Raw genomic sequence first — 27703 nt, forward strand, 5'->3', positions numbered from 1 at the left:
TTCTAGCTGAAACACTGTTTTCATGGATGTTATGGATATATGCTACAGAGAGGGAAAAGGTCTTGAGCCAATTTGAGAAACCGTGCTTAGAGAAACAAGAAACAAAAGATAAATGAGAAAATAGTTTGGAAAATGAAATGATCAGTTTCTTTCTCAGAAGTCCCGTGAGCCCCATTCTGAGTCCAGATCTGAGAGACAGCATGGAGAAAAGCACCAATGCAAAAGCGTGGCTACACCATCACACCTGGGTGAAACTTGCCCACCTGTTGCTGATGTAGGAAGGATGGGTCTCTTGGGCTTAGTCCCACATATCGATTGGCTTGAGATGTGCCTGAGGCTGTGTAGGCTGATTAAGGAAGAACAAAAACAAAGATAAAAATTGTGAACTATCAAATGAACACCTTGTCCACGTAAAAGAAACCCAGAGAAGTGGGACTTGCAACCGAAAAAAAAAAAAAAGATGTATCTCTATTTCTCTTCTCTTTTGTGTGGGTGAATACCAAGTGATAGAAATGATAGTTGACCTCAAGTCACCTGGTTTATCCTTCTTCTCCACCAAATCTATCCAGGAACCATATCCTATCCTTTGCTGTGGTCATCTCATACAAGCTCTAGTTACAGTCTTGCAGGAGTACCAAAGACTTGCTAAGTAGTAGAGTCTTTTTCCCAGATATAACTTTTTACTAGATATTGGGTGTCTAGCAACAGAATAATCAATGATGGTCTGTGGTTCTAAATGTAAAATCAGACTGAAAGTCTGTTAGGAAAAAGTGAAAGCTTTAAATGATGGAATTTAAGCAGATGTACTTGATGATGCAGGATGAAAAATGTCTTACTGAAAAGTCTTACTAAAAAGAAAAGTTAATATTATTAACATGAAGCAGAATTTTTATTATATTTGAGAACATGTTTCTGAAAAAAAAAAAAAAAAAGTGATTTCTTTTCCAGAAGTACAAAAAGCCAATCTTTTGTGATTGATCCAGGGAGGGAGTTGACAGCCCCTTTTAAATACTTGGTCACCAGGTAGTAAGTGCATACGGTGAATACTTCTTAAATTATTATGGTCTCACCTTGCCAGTACTTTTCATTTAGGTACTTTTTGGTGCAGAGTGAATTTTCCACAGAAAATGTCTCCCTAGTCCTAAAGAGTTTTGCTTCTTTTCACAAAGAAAGGACTAATGCATCTTCCAAGCACTAAGCAACCCCATTGTTCCATGTCAGAATAAACAGGAAAACTAAATTGTCATCATTTATGTTACATTTCTAGGTCTGAAGAAAGCTAAAATATTTGGTTCAAAACCTCCAGACTGATGAGGAATCCAGACATTAACTTTTAAAAGACTTTTTAAAAACCAATAATTCTGCCATGTTCGTTTGATTCAGTGAAGCTTTTTTAAGTAAGCTTTTTAAAACAATGAAGATTTTCACAATTCACCTTTTATTTATTCCTGAATGAAGTACTCATGCAATGGCAGCCATAAACAGCCAGCGGCCCCCATTCAATCTCCAGATCTCTGGAATTCAATGCACAGCACTGAAGAGCCTCACCCTTACAGAGTGGGCACCAAGTGTGTGTTATTCTTTCTTTTCAACCATGAAAAAGAGGTTTCCTTGGCCTCTGTATTTAATTTTATTGACTTATGAATTAACTGGCCAATTTTTCATTATCAGTGGTGCCTGCGGAATTGTAGCTACAATTTTGTTTATAGGAAAGAAAAACAGCTCACTATATCACTTTTATGAAGGATGGAAAATGGACTGATGAAGCTATCTTTATATAACCAAGATACTCCTTTTGACTATTTTATGATTTTGTAAATCAAATCAGATCCCTTTTTGATCAACCTGTATGTGAGTATAAGAAACAGTTCATTAACAAACAGGCTGACAGTATTCCCATAAGTGAGCTGTGATCATTTCAGTTTGATTTTTCCTTGAATCTTATCTATTAATGACAATGTAGGAGTAGGTACCAGAAGTTTCTGGAAATTTTAGCTACTTAAAAAAAAAAAAACACCTTTGTTTTCTATTTGCTTTTATTTAAACTTCTGACTTTGTTTGCTTGAAGATGCCAAGGCATCCACTTTGAAATTTGGATGTAGTATTTTAGCCACTGTAATGTACATGGCTAACCTGTAGCACTAAAGGATCCTTAATCTTCCTTGACTGAGTCTGATCCATTTCTGTGCATTCAGGGAAGTATTCACTAGTGTAGGTCCCTCTATCAACAAACCAGTTACTAAGCATTAATGATTATTAATGGGAATTACAAGCTTATCTGGTTTTTATTAGCCTACGGGGCCTCATGAATTTTGAGAAAGAAATGCTGAATTCACTGTACACACCAAGTATTGTCCACTTTTCTTGTAAGGTTCTTGCCAAGTCTTTCAGGGGCCACACATACAAAAAAAGAGCATCTTTCCAATGGCCAATAAAGAAAGAGCCAGTGGCTCTGAATCTCTATAATTTCACACAGAATTTTCAGAACATCGGGATTTTCCTGCTCTAACAATGCAAATAGAAGCTCTGGATTTAAGAAATAAGAATAACTGAAGAGAAGCAAGCTAATTCCTCCTGACTAGAACTTTATCCATTCTACTTTATTACCAGTCTGTATACATCAACTCCAGTTTTAGAAAGCTGGCAGCTTGGATGATGAAGCCAATTAAAAAGCTTTGCAATAATTTCTTGTGTACTTCTGGGCACTCTGTACAAAGAAGCAAAGGAATCGTTTGGGTTACTGGTATGAGCTACTGCCAATTCACTGGCTAAATCTCTGACATTTCAGATGTTCTGGCCATGCTAAAAGGCATAATACCCGATGCACCATGATAGAGTAAATAATAAAAAAAAAAAAAGTTGCAGACAATGAAAGTGCAGGTGGTTGACATGTGCCTAAAACTAAGCTTTGAAATGCTTTCTGCTCTGAACATTGTGTGACTGTTTCTCCCAATGACATAAGTACCGTGATATAAACATGCAATTATCTTACAGAGGTACTCATCCAGTCTGCCTTGTGAAGGGGCTTGATTTCTATAGGAACGCTCCAATAACTAACATTTATCACATCTCTCTTTGGGTGATATAAAAACCTTGCACACTGTTATGTCATTAGGTGCATTTTCAATGTATACCTTGAACAAGCAGGCACGACTTACTATTTTTGTTATAGCTATTTACTCAAACAAATAAGCTTCTCCCTTTTCAAATACTGAGTGAAATTTGATAAGAGAGAGCGTGTGAGAGCCAGGCTACATCATGCCTGCTAGTTCCACATAAATGAGAAATCTCCATCTGGTTGAGTAGCTGGAAAAGGTGCTGGGTTTTCCACCTTGGATCAGATATCCAGAGGTGCCCTCGATGGACATTTCTCATTTCCTACAGAAATACTTACTGGTTGCTGTAGGTGAAGCTGCCTCACCTTCAGTGGATGTAGTGATGGGTTTAGTATCTGTCATGGGCAGAGTCACAGGCCGCACTGCACTGGGATGGGGAGAGGGTGCCAAGACAGGAGTGAAATGGCCAGGCACTTTCCCTACCACTTGACCACTGCTGTTAGGCTACAAAACAAAAACAGAATGCCGGGTGAAACAATCCCAAAGGCAGTCATCCCGTCCAGCACCTCCACTCAGCACACTCGACTGCGGGGGCCCCGCACGCTGTGTGTAACCACCACACAAGCCCCTCAGATCTGAGCTGAGAGGCTCCTCAATGGTTAGGAGTCCTAAGAAGCAGCAGCAGCATTTAAAAGAAAGTCTTCGGCTACAAGGCACTTGATATAGGTTTAGTCATTTCTACAACACCCTGAGAACCAGGGAGAACTGAGCCTTCCATAGAGTAGGACAGAAAACTCAAGTGGAGACTTTGATGCTGAGCCTGAGGCCAAAACAGAAGCCCTTAGTGATTTCCTGGAGGAGGAAATGGCAACCCACTTCAGTATTCTTGGCTGGAAAATTCCACTGACAGAGCAATCTGTCGGGATACAGTCCATGGGGTCTCAAGAGTCAGACATGACTTGGTGGCTACAGCACCAAGCTAGTAAGCTAGCTTGGGCTCACCACTGAGCTAGTAAGAATTAGAAGCAGTGTTTCCTTCTTTCCTGCTCTTCATGTGCTAAAATGAGTCAATTTTGGCTCTCAGAACACAATGTTTACCTGCATAATGATATCATTGAGACAACAAAGACAAGAATTTCTAGGAGACCAAACACACTGAACTTAACGATTATCATCATTTATAGTCTAGGCCCATTCTTCAGCACACAAAAATTTTAGCCCTTGCTCACACACAGGTCCACTCATACACACACATCAAGCAATTTCGATTCTAGGGTCTCCACTCAGCTTGGGATGGTGTACTTATATAAACAGGTAGAAAGATATTTAAAAACCTTTAAAATTTCAGGGTCTATATAATGATATAAAGGGCTGAACTAGGTCTGACCGTACATGTATAAATAAAAGATTTCCAATGTAAATTAAAATGTGCTGAAGTGAAGCAGAGGGCAATCAACTATACTCTGATCTTTGAATTCTTACTCTTCCATTGCCAGACCTGGAGAGTTGCATAAAACATTGATTGTTGACATTTGTGCGAGTTAACTGAGAAAATCCCTGGGCAATGATAGAAAAGATATTATTATCTGAGTTTTAACCCCAGTACAAAAATAGTGTCCATTCTAAAGGCACACTGTTTGAAAGAAATACTGGAATGTATTTTTCTAGACAGAATGCTATTCTTAATTACATTCATGTTGGAATTCTCCTCTACATAATGTACATAACAACTTGCTATGAGGGTATTCTCCACAAATATTTAGTCTTCATAATCCGTACCACTTTTAAAGGCAAAGGAAGCAATAAAGCAGAATATTTATCTAAACGCCTGCATATAAATTACAAGTCAATGATTCTTTAAAGAAAAAGATGAACAGCTGAGAACACCTAACTATCAGAACTTAGAGACATGAACTAAATCTTGGTTGGGTGCCTCAGAGGCCACATGACTTACTCTATAAAGAATGAACTTTTGAATATCCTGACTATTCCTCATGACTAAATTAAGTATTTAACTGAAGTCAGGAAAACTGACCAGATTTTCCCCTCTGTGAAAACCTAGGAAAGAATTATATATTTAGACTAATTTTATTTAAAATATTCCATTAAATAGCATGGCTGTCTCACTCTACCCAGAGCAGCAGCAGTGTAATTAATCTCCAAATTGCTGTGGGGACGACAAGGCTTCTGAGTTGCTTAACAAGCAAAATCAGGGCAGCCTTGGAGGATACTGGGAAGGAACAGTCAACAGTCAACTTGACTACAGGTCAACAAGTACTCATTTCCTGCCTGCTCCCCATTTTTAGAGCCAAAAGGATGAATATCAAGAGTCCTATTTGGAAGTGCAAATGAACTGGTTTTGAGTTGGAGTTAAACATCAAAGCAGGTATAATGTTGCTGCAAAAACAACTCCACCATTTATAATAAAGGCCTACTTTTTTCCTTTCAAACTGAAAAAGTAATTTGTTTCTAGAGCAGGTCATCAACTTCTGGTTATGTGATCATTGCTAAAAACTGCTTTGTGTATCTCCCCCTAGAAAGAAGAGTGACCTCATTTTATCGTTGGTGGTTCATTCGATGGTGAAGTCTTTCTCTATATTGTCGTCACCAAAACAGTTCGACAGTACCTACTTGAGAGCACAGAACAGAAAAGTGACAAAAATTGCCAAGAAAATGCTGCCATCGAACATGATATTACTTTTCCTACCCTGCATGCTTCATCTACTGGAACTGAACTGACATAAACCAACAAACAGATGTTTCTTTCATTTGAAAAAAATAAAAAAAGTGACAATGGAAGAATTCCCAAGCCAAAGCAGACAACTTTTCTGAAACTCAGGGTCAGAAGAATGAAAGGGTTATTTCTTTTTCAGTTTTCTACTGGTTCAAACAGATGAAGCCACATTATAAAGCTTCTCTTTTAAGGTTGTTAATAGATGAACTTTCATATTGTAGATATGAAAAGAGAGACAACTTATCTGCAGATGAACAGCATTAGGAAAGGATTATACTACTTAGTACATTGCTCCTATTATACAAAATCCTGAGAGGGATTTTTTTTTTTTAATTGAGATGAGAGTAAGATGCTTCTCAGAAGCTGGGTTTTTACCTTGAAAATATGAAGAAAAACTGAGAACAATATAGGCCGATTATCACCTAATATGCCCCCTTAACTTATAAAGAAAGTGAAATATACGTAAAACAAGCAATGAATAATTAAAGAAATGCAGAACACTAAAGGCCTGATTTTAATTTGCATAATTTTTCCCCTAACAGTGCCTAATTAAGACATCAGTTAAAAAAAAAATCCAATGGAACTCTAAGATTTTCCACACTGAATTAACGTTAAGGACTTTTAATGGATGTCTTAATTAGACTTTGTTATTCATGGAAATTCTACACAAATTAAAATCAGACCTTGTGTGCACTGTTCCCAGCTGAGTCTAGCAAAATGCTCTATGGAACTGAGACTTCTGCATCTATGCTCTGACAGCAAATTTTATTTCTAAATTGATATACCAAGGTCCTGTTTTACTTAATAATAATTATTTAAGCCATTAAAAGTGCTATACCATTTGAACATTTTCTTCTGAAACACAAATCATTTAACTTTAAATTCAAAATTCAAGAATGGTATACTTAGTATTACTAGTCAATGGAGGAACAAGTGCAAGTAATTTAATTTTAACTAACCAAAACAGTGCTGAATATGCTATTAAAAAAAATTCAGAAGGGACCATTTTGCTCCATTTTAACAATTAACACCAAAGGGATTTTTTTTTCAGATCTTTCTTTTTTAAGTCTCAATTAATATGCACATACTATTTGCTGGCATTTTAGTAAATGAAAAGCATAAATGACAGAACACTTATGAAAATCCCTCAGAGCACTAAAAATGGTGGTTGGAAGTAGACAGGAGTCTTGGAAGTAAAATAGCAAAGCCAAATACCAAACCCTAAGATTGAAATTTCATTGCAGACTTTGGATATTACGATGATTGATAGGCCAGGTTTGGTATACTGTCTACTTGATAATGAAAAATCCTCTTGCACCAAATCCCCATGATGTGACCTCTCCATAGAAGAAATCATATATTAAGGAAGTGAAGAAGGCACAGAGCTACACCATTTATACAAAGAATCCTTCAAGCCACTGCACAGTTTACCATTAAAAAAAAAAAAAGACACTTCTGGTAATGCCACTCATTATGAAACACAGTCATGTCTGAGCAAAGAATATTCAAGTAGTCATCAAACACTGAAAATGTTTACATTACCAAAGCTTATTTTAATACCTAATAGTTGGTCTATAAATACAACTGTAAGGTCTTTTGCCTGTGTTTATTTTAGCTCATACTTCGCTCCTGCCTGAAATGAGCACTTTGTGTCAAACCAGGTATTTCAGAGGTGTGAACTCCAGCTCAGGACATTTTTGTCAATGGACTTTCTGCCTTAATTTTCTCTTTATCCAATGGAAATCCTAAAACATCAAACCAAGAACATCTTCACAAATGTGCCCCTTTGGGGAAACAAACTTCCTACCTGTCATTCAGCCACCTTTCAATAAAAACTTAGTGAGTCACCGAGAAACTTTCTGAAGATGGATTTCAAAAGCTTGCTGTTCTGCCAGACACACTGTCTGAGTGAGCTTCATGGCTTGGGGTTAGACCTGTGCCATGGCCCTTAGGCTCTACTCATATGTTCTCTCTCATTTTTACCTGGCTGGTTTGCGGACTGGATGGATCGTAAGAAGGTACATAGTTCTTCAGAGTGTCCTGAGGATTCAGGTGGGGAGGATATCGGATTGTTGGATGAGAGAAGTAGCTCGATGGGGCTGGAGGAAGAATAGCTTGTGTTGGAAACGGCAACGGTGAGGGTGGAGGTGGAGTCCGGGTCGAGATGACTGTAAGAGACAGCAAGGCCAGATTAACTCGTCAGCTATTGTCCTTACAGCTCCAACCTGACCCTGCAGAATCTCAGGAAACTAAACAACCAACAGCTCCTCATTTTTTTTCTGATTTGACCAAACTCTCTTAAAATAAGCTAGTCTTTTATTTGTATTCTCCATGCCTGGACTGCTAAGTACACACAGACATAACGTCCAGTCTAGGAAATGAACGATCTCACTTTCTAGATCCATGCGTGGTTTTTAAAAAAGAAGTTTCTCTTTTATGAGAGTGGAAGTGTTAGTCGCTTAGTCGCGTCTGACTCTTTCAGACCCCACTGACTGTAGCCTGCCAGGCTCCTCTGTCCATGGAATTCTCCAGGCAAGATTCTCTTTTACAGGTTAAACTAACACTTCGTAAAACGTTTCTCTAAGCAAAGTTATCTCCCACAAGAACACATTTTTTGATTAAAAAGTCTTTGTGTCCTAAGTTGAGATCAAGTCATAGCAATAATTAGAGGTCACGAGACCCACACATTTTCTACCAAAACTTAAAACAGAAGTGTGCTTCAATTTTAAATAAATATTTTCCACTATTTAGAAAGGAAGCCAATAATTAGTAAATAATAACGTCCTGAACAGTTACCCAATAATTGTATAAATGCTTATGAATATTTGAATGGAAACCTGAGAACTCTTTTTTTTAATGAAAAAGTTCCTTTTAAAATCAAAAGAGTTCTATTTTCTTACTCTCAGAAATGCAAATTTTCATATAGGCATATTAACTTACCCATAAATCACATATTTTGTGAAGAGAAATAATGTACAAAACATATGTAATGTGGATAATGTTTAATATTACTGTAATTTTTCAACATTAGATCATAATTTATTATTCAATTTTTGAAATATAATTATTAAGTTTAAAAATGGGTAAAGAATGTAATTGCATAATCATTATCTCCTCAATGTTGAATTTGTACTTTATATAAGTACATTTGAAGAGTATCAATCAGTATATGCATAAGTAAAGATTAAAGATTCTATATATCCAAGTTATAGAACATTATATATGATAAATGTTTAGTTTTTTATAACACAATGTAATAATATGAAAAATAAATTCCTTCCATGACCTTTAAATGAAGATCATCTTGAATGACTTACCTAAACTCTGTAATCATATACAAAAAAAGTTACTTTTAAGGATATTGCTTATCTTCCCCAAAGAAAACTTTCAGAAGATACAAGAAATTTTAAATGTATATCATAGCAGAATCATAAATTCAGTTTTATGGTCACAACTTTGCTCCCTGAACAACTTTGCTCTCAGGGAACAAAGTTTTAGAAAGCACGTGAAATACTCTGAGTTGCTGCTATAGTACAGATTCCTGGGCCTAACCACAGACCTACTAGATCAAAGTGTCCCATGTAATCTTTGCACACACTGAAGTCTGAGCATCCTCCAAAGGGATGCAATTCAGAGAACAATTACATATTTCCTAAAGCAAAACTCCTTTTTGAAATACTACTTTAAGAGACATACACACTTGGAGGTATAATTTAAGAAAATGCAAACATATAAATTAAATTGCTCATCTTTTGACTTAGTGTCAAAGTGCTCTTAATTTCAGCTCAATTTAACCATGGTTTTTACTTACATCTGTACCCAAACCCTTGGAAGATATATAAATAGCTCCATTGGGTCTTCTGGGCTTTAAGATCATTTGGTATCAATAGTTTTGGAAGAGATCTCTTTTGATTTGAACTGACACATAGCAAATCAGAGCTCAAAACTCTGGGCTCCCAAGAACTTGTACTCAAATAAGCTCTAGTTGGCCTGATACAAACTAGGTAGAATGCAGAATTTCCATGAAGGTAAAAATGGCTACCTTATTAATAAAAGTCATTCTAGTCTTTTAAAGACAGAAAAGCCAACTACAAAGAAAAAACATTTCCCTTCATTATAAAAGAATCCATTCATACATACATGTACTTATATGTACTCTTTGCCTAGATATTGCAATGTCTTCCTTATTGCCTTCTTTTCTCCAGTCTTGCTCCTTCCTAATCCTGTATAGTCTCAAATGAATAATTTTAAAAAAATCATTTAAATCATGGAACTTCTCTGCTAAATCTTTCAATTGCTCCCTATTGCTTCAATAATAAAATTCTAACAACTTCACATGTTTGTATGGTCCTCAAGTGCTTTAAGTGGAGAAGGAAATGGCAACCCACTCCAGTATTCTTGCCTAGAGAATCCTGTGGATGGAGGAGCTTGGTGGGCTGTGTCCATAGGGTCGCACAGAGTTAGACATGACTGAAGCAACTTAGCATGTATGCATACATTGGAGATGGAAATGGCAATCCACTCCAGTATTCTTGCCTGGAGAATCTCAGGGACAGAGGAGCCTGGCGGGCTGCCATCTATGGGGTCATGCAGAGCCAGACATGACTGGAGCGGCTTAAGGGCAGCAGCAAGTGCTTTAAGACGCAATCTGGTCCCACTTCCTTGGCCTCATCTTTCCCCTGTGCAGGGCACATTTTGGTATTGTGTATTCCTCAATATACAGCATTTCCTTGCTGCAATGACCTGCACTTTATTGATACTCGCTGTGTGCTCTGCCTGAAATGTCCGTCTCCCTAGCTTGTTCCCTTTTGTTGGGAACCTACCTCTTCTAGGCATCTATCCTCCTCCATGTATTCAATCCTGTTTGTATTCAATGCCTAGCTGGTGTTGTGGTCTCTCTCTCTCCCCACTATACCATTACTCATTAAGGAGAGGAAATGTTGCTCCGGACAAGGGTACCACAGCTCCTAATGCATTACATACTGAACATACCATACACACGGTAAAAGACAAAGGTGCAGGGCTTGTCTGGATCTTCCAGGGTTTATTATGTAAAAACGTACTGCTGAATTTTTCCCAAATGTTAGAAATATAAATAATCAGATATCATAAGGGGTGATCTGACTTTGAAGTTCATTTTGCCCCACTCAATATTACAAATGTATGAAATAGTTACTGATTTTTTTTCACTTATCTTAGCAGTCCAATAAATAAATGTAAAAAAAATTATATACCAATTTGACTTGTATATTCTTCTCTTAATTTTATAATTGTCTTAATGATAGCATTGAAGGCTATGCATTTTTTAAGAACCGTGACAATACCTATCAATATATATTCATAGACCAAACTTAAGAATTTTATTATCAACAGTTGTTATATCCCTTGAATAAAGGTTTAAAACCTAGATTTATTTTTTGAAGAATAAGGAGTTGCCTCACTATATATTTAAAGCAATACGAGTATCACTATAAACATATTATTTTTTATATAAAAAATTTTTCTTCACCTTAAAGTCAGCCTACTCTTCTCTAGGGTTTAAGAGCAATAGGAAGAAAGTATGCAATATTGCTGATGAATTATATCTCAGTTTTAATTTTGAAAGAGCATTTGATGTGAATCATCCTTCAAAGTATAAATGTGAAATATTGGATTCTTCTTCCTATTTAAATTATGATATTAAACATAATATCAAGTGTACTAGCCCACAGGAAGGATTTATATATATAAAATAATTGTCAAAATGTCTCTTATTTTTCTGATTAACTTTGCTCCCAAACAAGTAGTTAAAATATTGATTTCTATAGAGAAAATAACATCTATGGAAATAGAATCTATACATCAATGCTGCTAGAAATATTTTAGACTCAGCAGTATACATGAAATTCTATCTTTCTCTTAGTAAAATATATAGAATTAGGACCAATATGGAAGCTACTGTTAAGATAACTATATATTTGCTTATTTTTTGTGATTATAGTCTTGATCCATCCCCAAGACTTTGGACTCTGCAAACAAGAGGGAGGTTTCTCCTCTATGCTTGAAACTCCTCACCACTGTGTGCAACTCCAGGTATTCCGGGATGGTGGTGCTGGGGGAAAGTGCTCAATCTTGGTGAGGAATCTTGTGGAGATGTAGAGCTGAACAATGGCTTTTCAGGCTTCTTCATAGTAGTCGGAGAAGACATATCTACAGAGAAAGAGAGGAAAGTCCAAGCTTTATGACATTCTCAAGCTACAAGTTTCATACCAACCTAGTAAGAGATCTCATTTGCCAGTGTCTTGTGATTTTTGTATGTCTGGCTCTTTTAATACATTCTGAGTCAAAGACCCAGCTATGTTGGAGTTTTAAAATATCTGTCAGAAACAATCTCTACTGAAGCTTCATTAAAAGTATCATCAGAATTATTTCAACTACTAAATGAATCTTGAACTTAGCATCCCATGGTACTTTGGTTCACATCTAGGTCTTTTCTAACCTCAGCATTTCATTCATAAGTGTATCAATTCAGGGGTTTGTCTTTTGATTAACTGACTATGTATGGAAGAAAATAGAAGAAAACCTGGTGCAAAAGTGAAAAATAACCTTTGAGTATGCTGGTAAGTATATCAGTAATTTAAATTTTTTTATGAAAAACTAAATTAACCCTGAATATTCACTGGAAGGACTGATGCTGAAGCTGAAGCTCCAATCCTTTGGCCACCTGATGGGAAGAACCAACTCACTGAGGGTAAGAGGAGAAGGGTGCGACAGAAGATGAGATGGTTAAATGGCATCACTGACTAAACAGACATGAGTTTGAGCAAATTCAGGTAGGTAATGAAGGACCAGGAGCCTGGCGTGCTGCAGTTCAAGAGGTTGCAAAGAGTCGAACATGGCTTAGCAACTGAAGAACGATAACATTTGTTGAGCAAAAAAGACATTCCCTAATTTGCTCATTCTGGAGATATTTAGAGTTCTTCTATTTGCTAGCTAAAGGGAGGATGTTACAAAAAATTAAAAAGCAATGGCTGCTGCAGGGATATTTACTCTTAGTGAAGAGAAAAATGATAAGAAGAAAATGTTTGCCAGTATCAAGGAGGAGGAAGCATGCTGACAGCAGAGGTACTGCAGTGTTGGATGCTACTTCTCCAGACTCACTGTACAGGGACATTGATTGCCTCAGCTTCCTCAGGTTAAGGAAGCGATGCCATGTTTAAAACATGGATGGCGGTGACATTTCCAGAAGAGGAAATGTTCAGAAGATGGGAGGCACAAAATCTGTTTAAGTAGTACATGTAGTCTCTACGTCAACAAGTACAAAGATGAGGGAGGAAGTGAACAGCTGGCAGGACCTGCACAATGAGTGGTCACAGACTTTGCATATAAACGTCTAAAAATTTACTCTAATAAGAAAACAGTACTGATGAGCAAAATAGGATCACATTTGCTGTGTAGAGCAATCTCCCTAAAAACTACAGGGAAGATGAATTAGTTGAAATAAAGACAGCCATCCTGGGTATTACTTGAGAAGATTAATTAATATAGTCATCCCATAGATATTTACTGAAGGTCTAATATAGGCTAACACTGTGCTAGTTGCTGGGGACATGATGTGACCTAGATTTGGCTTCAGCCTCTGTAAAACTTGATACCTAGAGAGGGAATATAGACAAGTTAAGAAGGAATCATAAAACAATGTAAAAAGTGCTGTGACAGAAGTATTCACGGCTTTATTCATTCATTCATCCCACAAATATTTTATACTGCCAAAATACTGAGACTTGGAAGAACAGTACAGACAGAGCTAATGTAATAATAGATACTTCAACAGAACTGACCCAGTTTAATGAATAACTAGTGTAGAAGGTCATTGTCTTGGGTGACTGTGAGGTTGTACCGTGCAGCTAGTTCGAATGGGGGATTCAGGAGGAAACCCCGGTTGGCAAGGATGTGTACCCTTTTTCTCAACATCTTAAGTAATGTTAATTCTTATAGAGTTTATAAATATAGAGTAAAATATTCCAAAAATCATATGAGCTATTAAGTTTAGATTTCCATTATCAAAAACTTTAAATATACACCAGGTAGACAGAATAGTAATTCTTCTCTGGCACTGATCACCCAGCTTCTTCGACAATTGAATTATTTCATTTTTATCCCATCTATACTTGCCCTCCTGTATTACTTTGAATCAAATCTCAGGCATCATATAATTCCACCTATAAATATTTCAGTTTGTATCTCTAAAAAAAGAGAAAATTTTATTTCAAAAAACCCTAACTTTATCACACATAAAATATATTTACAAGTTGCATTTTTAATTGGTAACTTTTTGACATGAGAAAAAAATTCATGGTGCTATTGATACAAGAAACTAGTTATCATTGTTTTACCATTTAAAAAATTACCTAAATTCTGGGAAAAGCATCTGATAAAATTAAATATATGCTTTCAGTTCACTAGCATGTAAAGAATAGATATGCTACTGTAACCATAGCAGACATCACAGTCTATGAAAAAATGACAGGAGTATTTGTAGCCTTAAGCTACAATTTGTGACTAACTGGTTGTCACTAACCTATGAGAACTTTGATGAGTCAGTGTACCATTTCCTTACACTCTCTCTCAAAAAGGAAAAACACATTTCACTAAAGAAATCACAAAATTAATAGTGTTACCAAAAAGAGAGAAATTTTTAAACTATTTTAAAAATATACAAAGGAAGTTCATTTCAGCTAAATTACCTTGAAAAATGCCAAAAATATTAGTTAATTTCACTTAAGAGCTATGTGATTTTGAAAGGCAACACCACAAATATACGTTTAGGCCTGCTGTAAGTTAATCACAAATATACAGATTATCAGAGGTAGAAAGAACTGCTTTTTCCATCCCTCACTTGATAGGTGATGTAATAAGTTTCCATTCCAAATTTTTAATTTAAAATTAACTCAGAAAAAGAAACACAAGTTTCTATTGACAGCTTACATTGTACTTCAATATAAATTTTGAATAAAATTAACCTGAGTAAATGAGTTTCTAAAGACTCCATACTACAAGCAATAAACCATATACTGTACATCATTTAAACGCAGTTAAATATGACCATAGTTTGGGAAGCAAAATATGAATGTCATTCTGGTTATGTCATTTCTGGAGAAGATCAACCAAGGCTATTGCAACTACCATAACTATTTCAGGATTTTCATTAAACCCATGTGAATTTATGTGAGCTTCTTTTCATAAAGGTCCCATAAATCAGAGCTGTTTGTACAGATAAGTTCAACAATATAGGTGATTATGTAATTTTTGAGAAATGAAGCCTTTGCAATTTCTTAGTCAAAATGATACACTTGCTTTACTGGGTAATTATTATAGATCTGTTTATTTTTCTAGTTTTCTTTAGGAATATACTGAATAATGATACCTTCATGTTCAAAACACACAGAGGAATTATAGATGCCAGCACTACAGAAATAATAAAATTCACTCGTCAAATTGTAAAAGGGACCACAAACTGCCATATTTTCTAAACAACAAAATTACCTTAAGCAAAAATAAGAATGTGAAGGCCCACTGTCTCTACCGAAACAATTTTTTTTTAGAAACAGATAAAGACTGGGGGTATTAGAAAATAGACTTAACTGCCTTTGTTTTGCCACTATGAAATCAACTGGGCTCATTAATCATCTTACATGCTAGTAAAGTATTGCTCAAAATTCTCCAAGCCAGGCTTCAGCAATATGTGAACCGTGAACTTCCAGATGTTCAAGCTGGTTTTAGAAAAGGCAGAGGAACCAGAGATCAAATTGCCAACATCCACTGGATCATCAAAAAAGCAAGAGAGTTCCAGAAAAATACCTATTTCTGCTTTACCGACTATGGCAAAGCCTTTGACTGCATGGATCACAATAAACTGTGGAAAATTCTGAAAGAGATGGGAATACCAGACCACCTGAACTGCCTCTTGAGAAATCTGTATGCAGGCCAGGAAGCAACAGTTAGAACTGGACATGGAACAACAGACTGGTTCCAAATAGGAAAAGGAGTGTGTCAAGGCTGTATATTGTCACCCTGCTTATTTAACTTATATGCAGAGTACATCATGAGAACTGCTGGACTGGAAGGAACACAAGCTGGAATCAAGATTGCCGGGAGAAATATCAATAACCTCAGATATGCAGATGACACCACCCTTATGGCAGAAAGTGAAGAACTAAAAAGCCTCTTGATGAAAGTGAAAGAGGAGAGTGAAAAAGTTGGCTTAAAGCTCAACGTTGAGAAAACTAAGATCAGGGAATCCGGTCCCATCACTTCATGGGAAATAGATAGGGAAACAGTAGAACAGTGTCAGACTTAATTTTTGGGGGGCTCCAAAATAACTGCAGATGGTGACTGCAGCCATGAAATTAAAAGACTCTTACTCCTTGGAAGGAAAGTTATGACCAACCTAGATAGCGTATTCAAAAGCAGAGACATTACTTTGCCAACAAAGGTCCATCTAGTCAAGGCTATAGTTTTTCCAGTGGTCATGTATGGATATGAGAGTTGGACTGTGAAGAAAGCTGAGCACCGAAGAATTGATGCTTTTGAACTGTGGTGTTGGAGAAGACTCTTCAGAGTCCCTTGGACTGCAAGGAGATTCAACCTGTCCTTCCTAAAGGAGACCAGTCCTGGATGTTCATTGGAAGGACTGATGCTAAAACTGAAACTCCAATACTTTGGCCACCTCATGTGAAGAGTTGACTCATTGGAAAAGACTCTGATGCTGGGAGGGATTGGGGGCAGGAGGAGCAGGGGACAACATCACCGACTCGATGGACATGAGTTTGGATGAACTCTGGGAGTTGGTGATGGACAGGGAGGCCTGGTGTGCTGCAATTCATGGGGTTGCAGAGTCAGACACGACTGAGAGACTTAACTGAACTGAACTGAGTCAATAAAAATATATTGGTGTACAGGATGTAGAATGCACTGTACTTAAGGTGACAAAAATGGGGCCCCCTCCTCTTTCACAAAGAAGAAAAAACCTCTCTGGCCTGAAGAGAGAATAAAAATAAAGGTCAATTATCTGGAAGAAGTAAAGACAGAGTCACTAGCTATTACATTTTAAGCATGAATCAAACTCAGATTATTTTAATTTTATTTTAATGTCTGCAGTCCAACAGACTTCATGCCAAACTGAAAAATGATATCATTTCTAAGTTTAGTGTTCTCATATTCTACAGAAAAAAAAAAGACTGAGGAATAGATACATAGGAAAGATGGTCCTTTCTGTGGAGAAAAACAAATGTCAAGTTTTTCACAATCTAATGTCCCTCAAGCAGGAAGAATCATACATAAAAAGATTATGTTGAAAATAAGCTGAATAATAATAAAACAATAATATATAATTATGTAATAAGTTGAATAATAATACATACATATTAATGCATACATTGAATAATACATGAAATAAAGAAGTTGAAGAGAGAGCAAGATGATGAAAAAGGTTTTTCTGGTTTTTCTTCTGGTGAGGAGGAGGCCGGAGCTGCTGGTGGCAGATGCAAGGGAAGCAAAGGACTATGAAGGCTTGAAAGCAGACAAAGAAATTTAAATGTGACCTGGAAAGCAGCAATATACAAATAAATTGATTTCAGAAGGAAAAACTTTCCAAACTCTATTTTTTTCCTCTTCCACAACATGGCCCATTTGATTTGTATTGGGTTAAACAAGAATTTCCTTTCTATACTCCTTAAATATTCCTCATTGTGGTTCAGCATAAAAAGAATAGTTGGAATCATCTTCTTCAAATGGTATCTTCTTCATTTTAAGATCTAGCATGGTACCACATTTTTACATAAATATTTCCTTATCATTCTATTAAACCTTAGCTAGTCTAATTTGTTTATGGTGTCTTGGGAGTGAAAAAGACCACAGGGGATGTATTTCTAACTCAGCGCCTTTCCTAGCATATGATGTTCCCTCAAGCTAGAAAATTAGGTCGTTCTGTCTTCTTATTCCATTTACAGAACAATATTTTATCCACTGAACCAAACTGACTTATTTTCTTTTTAAGTAATCCCTCCTAAAAAACTCTGGAGGTCTAGACTTCCTTAATGATCTTTTGATTGTTTCTTAAATGCACTGGTCATAGCAAACACCCTCTTCCAACAACACAAGAGAAGACTCTACACATGGACATCACCAGATGGTCAACACCGAAATCAGATTGATTATATTCTTTGCAGCCAGAGATGGAGAAGCTCTATACAGTCAACAAAAAGAAGACCAGGAGCTGACTGTGGCTCAGATCATGAACTCCTTATTGCCAAATTCAGACTTAAATTGAAGAAAGTAGGGAAAAGCGCTAGACCATTCAGGTATGACCTAAATCAAATCCCTTATGATTATACAGTGGAAAAGAGAAATAGATTTAAGGGCCTAGACATGATAGATAGAGTGCCTGATGAACTATGGAATGAGGTTTGTGACACTGTACAGGAGACAGGGATCAAGACCATCCCCATGGAAAAGAAATGCAAAAAAGAAAAATGGCTGTCTGGGGAGGACTTACAAATAGCTGTGAAAAGAAGAGAGGCGAAAATCAAAGAAGAAAAGGAAAGGTATAAGCATCTGAATGCAGAGTTCCAAAGAATAGACAAGAAAGCCTTCTTCAGCGATCAATACAAAGAAATAGAGGAAAAGAACAGAATGGGAAAGACTAGAGATATCTTCAAGAAAATTAGAGATACCAAGGGAACATTTCATGCAAAGATGGGCTCGATAAAGGACAGAAATGGTCTGGACCTAACAGAAGCAGAAGATATTAAGAAGAGGTGGCAAGAATACACGGAAGAACTGTACAAAAAAGATCTTCATGACCCAGATAATCATGATGATGTGATCACTAATCTAGAGCCAGACATCTTGGAAAGCGAAGTCAAGTGGGCCTTAGAAAGCATCACTACAAACAAAGCTAGTGGAGGTGATGGAATTCCAGTGGAGCTATTTCAAATTCTGAAAGATGATGCTGTGAAAGTGCTACACTCAATATGCCAGCAAATTTGGAAAACTCAGCAGTGACCACAGGACTGGAAAAGGTCAATTTTCATTCCAATTCCAAAGAAAGGCAATGTCAAAGAATGCTCAAACTACTGCACAATTGAACTCATCTCACATGCTAGTAAAGCAATGCTCAAAATTCTCCAAGCCAGGCTTCAGCGATACATGAAATGTGAACTCCCTGATGTTCAAGCTGGTTTTAGAAAAGGCAGAGGAACCAGAGATCAAATTGCCAACATCCGCTGCATTATCGAAAAAGCAAGAGAGTTCCAGAAAAACATCTATTTCTGCTTTATTGACTATGCCAAAGCCTTTGACTGCGTGGATCACAATAAACTGGAAAATTCTGAAAGAGATGGGAATACCAGACCACCTGACCTGCCTCTTGAGAAATCTGTATGCAGGCCAGGAAGCAACAGTTAGAACTGGACATGGAACAACAGACTGGTTTCAAATAGGAAAAGGAGTACGTCAAGGCTGTATATTGTCACCCTGCTTATTTAACTTCTATGCAGAGTACATCATGAGAAACGCTGGACTGGAAGAAACACAAGCTGGAATCAAGATTGCCAGGAGAAATATCAATAACCTCAGATATGCAGATGACACCACCCTTATGGCGGAAAGTGAAGAGGAACTAAAAGCCTCTTGATGAAAGTGAAAGAGGAGAGCGAAAAAGTTGGCTTAAAGCTCAGCATTCAGAAAAAGAAGATCATGGCATCTGGTCCCATCACTTCATGGGAAATAGATGGGAAACAGTGGAAAAAGTGTCAGACTTTATTTTTCTGGGCTCCAAAATCACTGCAGATGGTGACTGCAGCCATGAAATTAAAAGACTCTTACTCCTTGGAAGAAAAGTTATGACCAACCTAGATAGTATATTCAAAAGCAGAGACATTACTTTGCCGACTAAGGTCCATCTAGTCAAGGCTATTGTTTTTCCTGTGGTCACATATGGATGTGAGAATTGGACTGTGAAGAATGCTGAGCACCAAAGAATTGATGCTTTTGAACTGTGGCGTTGGAGAAGACTCTTGAGAGTCCCTTGGACTGCAAGGAGATCCAATCAGTCCATTCTGAAGGAGATCAGGCCTGGGATTTCTTTAGAAGGAACGATGCTAAAGCTGAAACTCCAGTACTTTGGCCACCTCATGCGAAGAGTTGACTCATTGGAAAAGCCTCTGATGCTGGGAGGGATTGGGGGCAGGAGGAGAAGGGGACGACCGAGGATGAGATGGCTGGATGGCATCACGGACTCGATGGATATGAGTATGGGTGAACTCCGGGAGATGGTGATGGACAGGGAGGCTGGGCGTGCTGCAATTCATGGGGTCGCAAAGAGTCGGACACAACTTGAGTGACTGAACTGAACTATATTACTTCATCATTATTTCATTATTATTTTGTTATTGTTATTATATTATTATTTTGTACTCGTTACATCCATAACATGCATCTGTATGCATCTGTGTGTGTATATATACACACACACACACACGCACACATGTACATTTTGTAAAAAGTTGACTAATGTCTTACTACGTATAGAAGATGATTTTATCAAGGGCACAAAAAACGTGGAGGATAGAAGATCATGCTACTCACAGAAAGAATTTTTTAAATCTAGAATTAAAAGAAGGAAGAAGAGGTAGAGCAGACGTTGCGTCTAGGCAGTTTATTTTAGAATCTCTTGCACATGAAAGAAGCTATCTGGTCGAGTGATAACCAGTAGTGTAGGATGAGTGAAATAAACACAGTCAGTCTTAAAATGTATCATGAGGGGACAGACACCGCCAGATGAGAAAGAACTGAATGTAAAATGAACAGAAAGAACCAAATAAGTCACTGAGCTTCTAAGAAGTGTTAAGAAAAGTGCAAGATGTTAAACAAGACCACTTGTTTCTTGTGCTGATGACACAGCTCAGCACAGAAGACAGACATCAACTATAAAAATCTATTAAACAATTGCAAGTGTGATAATATTGGGTCATAGAAAGGATTCTTCTAAATGGCAAAAAGCTAGGAGTCTGTTGCTTCTTAAAGGAGGTTCACATTGATGGTGTTCATCTTCAGTGTCCACACCCATGTTTACATTTATAATTGGACAATTAGCTATGGCTTTAGAAACCAATTGTGTAGTTAAATACATAATAAAAGGTTGCCATGTAAGGAAAGGTTCACGGAGAATACTCTAAGTTGGTTCATTTAGACTTAAGCATACCTTTAAATAAATATTTTGCAAAAGCATGTTATCACATAAATTTTACTAGCCATACTATAATATTGCTGGCACTCTGACATACATACATCCTAAACCCTGAAGTGTCATTCATTTCACAGTATCACTTCAAAGAGATAAAGGTATAAGCAAATAAAGCAGCTAGATCAACTCATTTCCCAACAAGGTATTTTCATCTACAAAGGAAGAGCGTTGCTGTGAAACACAGCGTATGTACTTGACTCGTCGGCAGCTTGCACAAATGGCGCCCCAGATGTATATCTGTTCAAGTCAGCCCAAGGCAACAATTTTGATCAATTCTAATGTGATAAAATGCTGCAGGGAAAGTGTGCAGAAACGTGTTTACGTCAGCCCTTAATTAAACTGTTGTTCACTTCCAAAGAACCTTAGGATTCACTAATGAGACATGAGTTTTGGCAATTTCTTCATCAAAGCAAAGACCCCTTCCTCAGTCTGTAGCAGCCTGTCATCCAAGTCGCTCCCGGGATAAATGTCACATGGCACTCCAATCAGTTAGCCACCTGTTAGCAGAACTTCACTGAAGTCAACTAGTGATCTAGGGCAAGCTCAAACAGCCACCTTAACACGTGCCCGTCTGGGACACCTGCTCCTTCACATACAGGAGAGCAATATGTTATCTTTCCCCATATGCTTCAGTAGATGAATGTTACAAATCTAATTTTTATCACCTACAAGAAACCGTATCATTTTCTTTTTTTTAAAAAAAATCCTATTCTTCTCTATATGACACGGTTTACAGGTTTACAACGATTTGAAGTCAATTGTGTAAGATCACACACAAATTCTTGAGTGCCTATGAAGCTGTTCTTTTCAAGCATAGTATAACACTAAATTAAAATATATTAACTGTGTCATTCCTATGATTTAGAAAAACCTATTTCATTTAATTAACAAAGAAGTAAATTGCCTCAAAATCTTTTAAAATTCCAATCCTTTTACATCTTAGTAAGTTGTCTTTCTCATTTATCTGCTACACTTGTAAACAAGTCTAAAAGAATCCTCTAGATACAAATCACCTTTTGCTAACATCTGTTATTTTCCAATATTTAATATTAAGGTATATTTTATTACTAGGTGCTTAAATAGCTATAATCATTGTTAAAAATGTCTCTATTTTACACATTATCAAGTTTCTGAGCAGATGTTACAGTATTCCTTTTTTTTCCTTTTGCAAAGGAAAGCTCAAGGTGCAATGAAACTTTGGCCCTTTGGAATAAGCATGACACAGATCAAAGAAGAAAAGTACATTTGTGGGAAAACTTAGCTTAGGGAGTCCAGCGACTGGGATTTGATAAAATTGTATTATACTGACAAGTCTTCCTAACTTAATACCTCTCATAGTTTCCCAGGTTCCTTTATTTATTTATTTTTTTACAGGTTTTAGACTTTTTAGAGTTTTAAGAAGCTTTAAAAATTTACACAAACTCTGGATATAGAATATCTCTTCAGAGATCGAACTCTTTGTTGGATGAAGGCAAAGGTGGTCAACACGTTCAACACTGAGAGTCTGTCAAACAACACAAAATGGGGTGAAATATAAATGTGAGCTAAACTGGGGAATTCCTGCTTTCCATTAAAATGGTGGGGTGAAAGCTGGGTGACAACATGAAAAAGAAATGACCCATCTGTATAAAATAATAACGCTATTTATAATACATGAGATAATAAATGAGAGGCCACTAAATCTGGTGTGTGGGACGAGTTCAGGAGCTGGAAATCTGATACTTTTACTTCAGGCCATAAATCTAGAGTCAGTCCCAAGACAAGGAAACTGCCTGGGCCCTGTGCCCAGAGGACGGGGAGAAGGTAGGAAAGATGACTCTGCCAACTAAGCTCTAAAAGAGACCAAGGTTTCTCTTTCTCCGTTTCTGCCTGGGGGTAAATCATGGGGAAGAGAGGAAAGTTTAGAGGAGAGGTTACTTATAACTGAAAAAACGTTATGTAAAACCCTGAAATTACCAAGCCCAGAGCTCTGATGTATTTATTTCTATTATTTCCCTGGGGGGAACCACACTGACCCTTACTTTCCTATTTTCCCTGCAGATAATGTAAAGATGCGGGGAAGTACCCAGAGCGGGCATGCCTGGAGGACAAGAAAGGAGAGCGAACACTTAGGCGTCTTTACTTGAAAGTTGTGTGCATTCCACTAGGTGCCCTCTACATTTCCCTGTTTCCTCCACAAAGAAATGGGATGGGGGCTCTCCTGGGTCCCAGGAAGAAAAGATGTAATTGGATGCCCAATGGCTTACATGAAAGATAAATGAGAAAAAAAGAGGTGCATGAGTAGACTCATAAGGCATTGATTCACTGTTCTTTAAATACATGTCAGAGGACTTGCTTCAAAATTGCTCATAGAGCCCTGTGCTCTGTCTAAATAGTATGGGTAGGACAGTGGAGTTAAACAAACCACTCAGGCACTGCTAGTGAGAATGTAAGTTGATAAGATCTTTCCAGACTCTGTGCCAGTATTTATCAAAAAGCCTTAGAAATGGACATAATATTTAACTCAGGAATTCTACAGTAAGAGTACAATTCATTGAGCATCTATCTATTATATTTGGTGACTTAATGCCAGGCAGTATACTAGGTACAGGGCTACAGAAGAGAGCTAGACAGGAACAAAATGATGAAACTTAAGTACAAAGATTTGTATGCAATGATTTTTACTGTATCTTTATTAATTATATAAAAAGTTGGAAACTATCTAAATATTCATGAGCAAAGTAGACCTTTAAAACTGTATAGTATAGCCAAAGAGTAACATACACTGTGGTCATTACGAAGTGGAAATTGAATGACATGGCGTGAGTGCATGCTCAGCTGCTTCAGTCATGTTTGACTTTTTGTGACCCCATGGACTGTAGCCCTCCAGGCTCCTCAGTCCATGGCATTCTCCAGGAGAGAATACTGGAGTGGGTTGCCATGCCCTCCTCCAGGGGATCTTCCCAACCCAGATTGAACCAAGGTCTCCTGAGTCTCCTGCATTGGAACTGGATTCTTTACTGCTGAGCCACTGGGGAAGCCTGAATGACATGGTAACATGCTATTATATTATAAATAAAAGACCAAAAAAAAAGAAAACAATTTACAAAACAGCATATACAAGCCCAATTTAGTGCAAAAAAATTACTTGAAATAGAATATATAGGATATCCATAAAAATATTTATATAGAAAATAGACTGGCATATGTCCAAATATTAACATGAGTTATCTATACATGATAGAATTATAGGTAATTTTTATTTTCTTGTTTATAATTGACAGTTTGGTTTTCAAATCTCCCACAAATAATTTTTCCTTTTATAATAAAACATGGTAAAATACATATTTGGAGAAAAATACTGCCTGTAGCTCCATAGAATATTTTAAATAGTTCTCAAGGATGGGTGAACAATATCAGATATTGATAGTGTGCCAAACACTACACTTTAAGAAGGAAATGCCTCATTGGTCTTAGGTATTAGATGCTGCAAAAATGCAAAATCAAATGCTTCAATATAACATTTGCAATCTAGTTGACTAAAGGCAAACTAATGAATTTGAGAATGCAAGTGAAAAGAAATATCTGAATATCTCTTTCTAAGGACTCTTCTAAATGTAAAATTTTGTGATTCTGTGGCAAATATGAAAAAGTCCTTCCCACACAATCCAAGTTAACAAAAGCTCTGAATGTTATGACAAAACCCAGGGACTTAATCTCCCTACAGCAGTTTGATGATGATGCCAGATGATTCAAAAAACAATTAACTGCCATGTTAAGTATCTCCATATATATGTATGTGTATATATATATATATATATATATATATATATATATATATATATTTGCCATACTCTAAAATGACTTTGGAAAATCAGCAAGCTACAGTAAGAGGTGATAAGATATATATCATCTTCAATTAGATTTGTCAATCTTTTCTTTTTTAAAGAAATATGTTCTTTTTCAAAGGGGAAAACAGAAAATATGGTAGTCTTCATGTTAAATATATGAAAATTCTTACTTTATAATATTTGAGTTATATAAACTTAACTACACTTGAGTATAATACTGTATCCTTAAGCAGTCTGAAAACTTTTGTGATAATTTAAGTCTCTCTATATAGTATATTCCAACCCAAGCCTGTAAGCAGCATGTTTCTACAAGTCTCTGTTTATCACAACTCTAGTAAAAAAAAAAGTCTCCAAGCTTCACCCACACCCAATGCCAAGTTAAAGCTCAAACCCCTTTGAAGCTCACAAACACCTTCCTGACACACAAAGAAAAAGTCTTGAATAATGAGGAACAATGCTAAAAGAGTGAATACTGAGTAAGTGAAAACTTCATTTTTAAAAGCACTTCTAAATACTTTTGTCCATTAAGCAATTTCATTTTAACAGACAGACAAGGATAAAGTGTCTTGAGTAATGCCAGAAAATCTAATTTTCAAGGAGGAAAAACACCAAACAATTATGCAAGATTTGGAGTATATTTTAGATGCTTATTAAATATTGGCATAGGTAAATAGCTGTTATTCACCATGCCTCTGGGGAGAACTGCTTGGCTATAGAGGCTTATTAGTGTTAAGCATCTGAGAGCCATGGACTATAAAATAAAATCAATACCGTAACCTTAACTGTAAAAGTCAGAGAGATACTGGAAGAGTTCTAATTTAACAAGATTACAGATGACTTTTTAGAGAACATTTGGGGAAAAGCCATGCATTTAGAAACATTTACGCTGTAAGACATCTCAAGGTTTAGGTTGTTACTAATGGTGTTATTATACACGCTGGTAATTGTTAGGGTTGACTTTACTGATGTGTTACTCTAGTGGATTTACAGGAAAGTCCTAGAAATGATTTGGAACTTATTTCAAATAAAATCATCAACCTGAGGTAGTAAACTAATTGCTTAGGAACAATTATGATTTGATGTGGTTTACTATAGAAGACAAAAAAAATATCATAAAAATTATAAAGTCGTCACTTTGGCAGTTCAATGTAAATACAATTGCTCTGCAAAATATTCCATTTCTCTTCAGGGAAAAGTAGTCAAAACTGTTATAAATTGTAGTGTTTAAGTTCAATCTAAATCTATATTTTTCCTTTAACAAATGTAAATGAAGAAAAAAAGAACATCCTGTCAATGAAATTACTATGATGGCAAATTTATTATCCTAATGGTTTTAGAAAGCACGTGAAATTGATCGGTAACAAAACCTCTATTTAGTAATGGACCAATTACATTTGTGAGATAATGTCAATGAAACAGAATATTGTCACAGGATAATGGTCTCCTATTGCTACATCCCTAGTCATTTAGAGAAAATAAATGTTGCCGTCTGGCTGAGTCATTTATTTTCAAAGTAGGAGACACTGATCCCATAACAAGGTTCTGTTATAATAGCTCAGTCTCTCTCAATCATCTGTTGTACCAGAATGGTGCAGGACAAGGCATGTATCTGTAAGAACTGCACATTCCTCAGGTATAAGGCAAAACATATGATGCCTCCAAGCACCTACAGAGCCAATTATCATGTTATTCAATGAGAGTATTTAAAACAAACATCTAAAAACTAATTTAGGAAATTGAAAACCTTCAGAATTTTAAAAAAGTTTCAGGTTAATGAAAGCTTAAAGACTCAAGTATTAAAGATCTATAAAATCTCTGACTTCAATTAATTTAAAATCCAGAACATTAGAACACAGTGTTACCTTAGTATCCAACTTTGCCATCACACAGATGAAAAAACTCAGTTTACTGACATTCAGTGATTTGTCTAAGGCCATACCACTGTTTACAATTTCCTGGTCAATTAAATGTAATTCTTAAATTTTGACACACCCAGCTCATTTCAAACTGAATGCATATCACACACCTCTACTAAAGACATTCTAGACTTTAGGATTATTTATTAACAACATCTTAGTATCAAAAGGAAAAGAGATGCTGAACTCAGCCCAAGGACTGTATTCATGAATCCCTGAAGTTTATTCTTCTGTCATCATGTGGGTTTGTAATGAAATTTCATTTGTGTAAGGAAAAGAAAAACTGTCATATAGGTTTGGTAACCAGTTTGCAAAACCATGAACAGAGCATGGCTGACTTCTTTGGAAGGCAGTATATATAGTAATAATGAGTATGGATTCAGTAACTAAAGAGACACGGGCTCCGTTCTACCTCTGCTATTTATGATCTGTGTTTCTATGTCAGATTTCTTAGCCACTAATGGGCTTAACAAGCTGTGGAAAAAAAAACGTTTGTTTCTAAAGAGGGTTGAAAATAAAAATATATCTAAAGCCTTAGCTCAATCCTGAAAGGGAGTAAGTGCTCAATAAATGGTAGTCACAAATGGCAAAAGGGTCTGGTTTTCCTCATTTACATGTATTTGTTGAACAGAAAAATTAAATTTATGTGGTTTCTTCAATAAATAAATGATATATAAAAGGGAATAAATATAAAAATAGTTAACAGAACAATTATAGGTTAAAGACTGGTTGAAAATACAAGTATAGTACATGGACTGTTTTGGATCTTCATTTAAACAAAAAACCTATAAGATATTCTGGGGAATTCGCACATGAGTTATACAGTACATATTAAGGAATTATTGTTGTATTTGTTAAGTTAATAATGATATGGGGGTTAT

At 36.4% G+C, this 27703-nt stretch overlaps 1 protein-coding gene across 1 annotated transcript in view; it reads right to left on the reverse strand.

The window, feature by feature from the left end:
- Positions 1-7773: 7773 nt before the first annotated feature.
- Positions 7774-27703, reverse strand: part of NFIB (nuclear factor I B) — a gene marked incomplete at its 3' end in the record, with an annotated part of 222746 nt that continues 202816 nt past the window's right edge. Inside the window, 2 exon segments of the mRNA NM_001267879.1 lie at positions 7774-7958; positions 11845-11979. Of these exon segments, the coding sequence (NP_001254808.1) occupies positions 7774-7958; positions 11845-11979 (320 nt within the window).

This window comes from Ovis aries, chromosome 2 (genome assembly GCF_016772045.2).
Source record: "Ovis aries strain OAR_USU_Benz2616 breed Rambouillet chromosome 2, ARS-UI_Ramb_v3.0, whole genome shotgun sequence".
NCBI classification, from domain to species: Eukaryota; Metazoa; Chordata; class Mammalia; order Artiodactyla; family Bovidae; genus Ovis; species Ovis aries.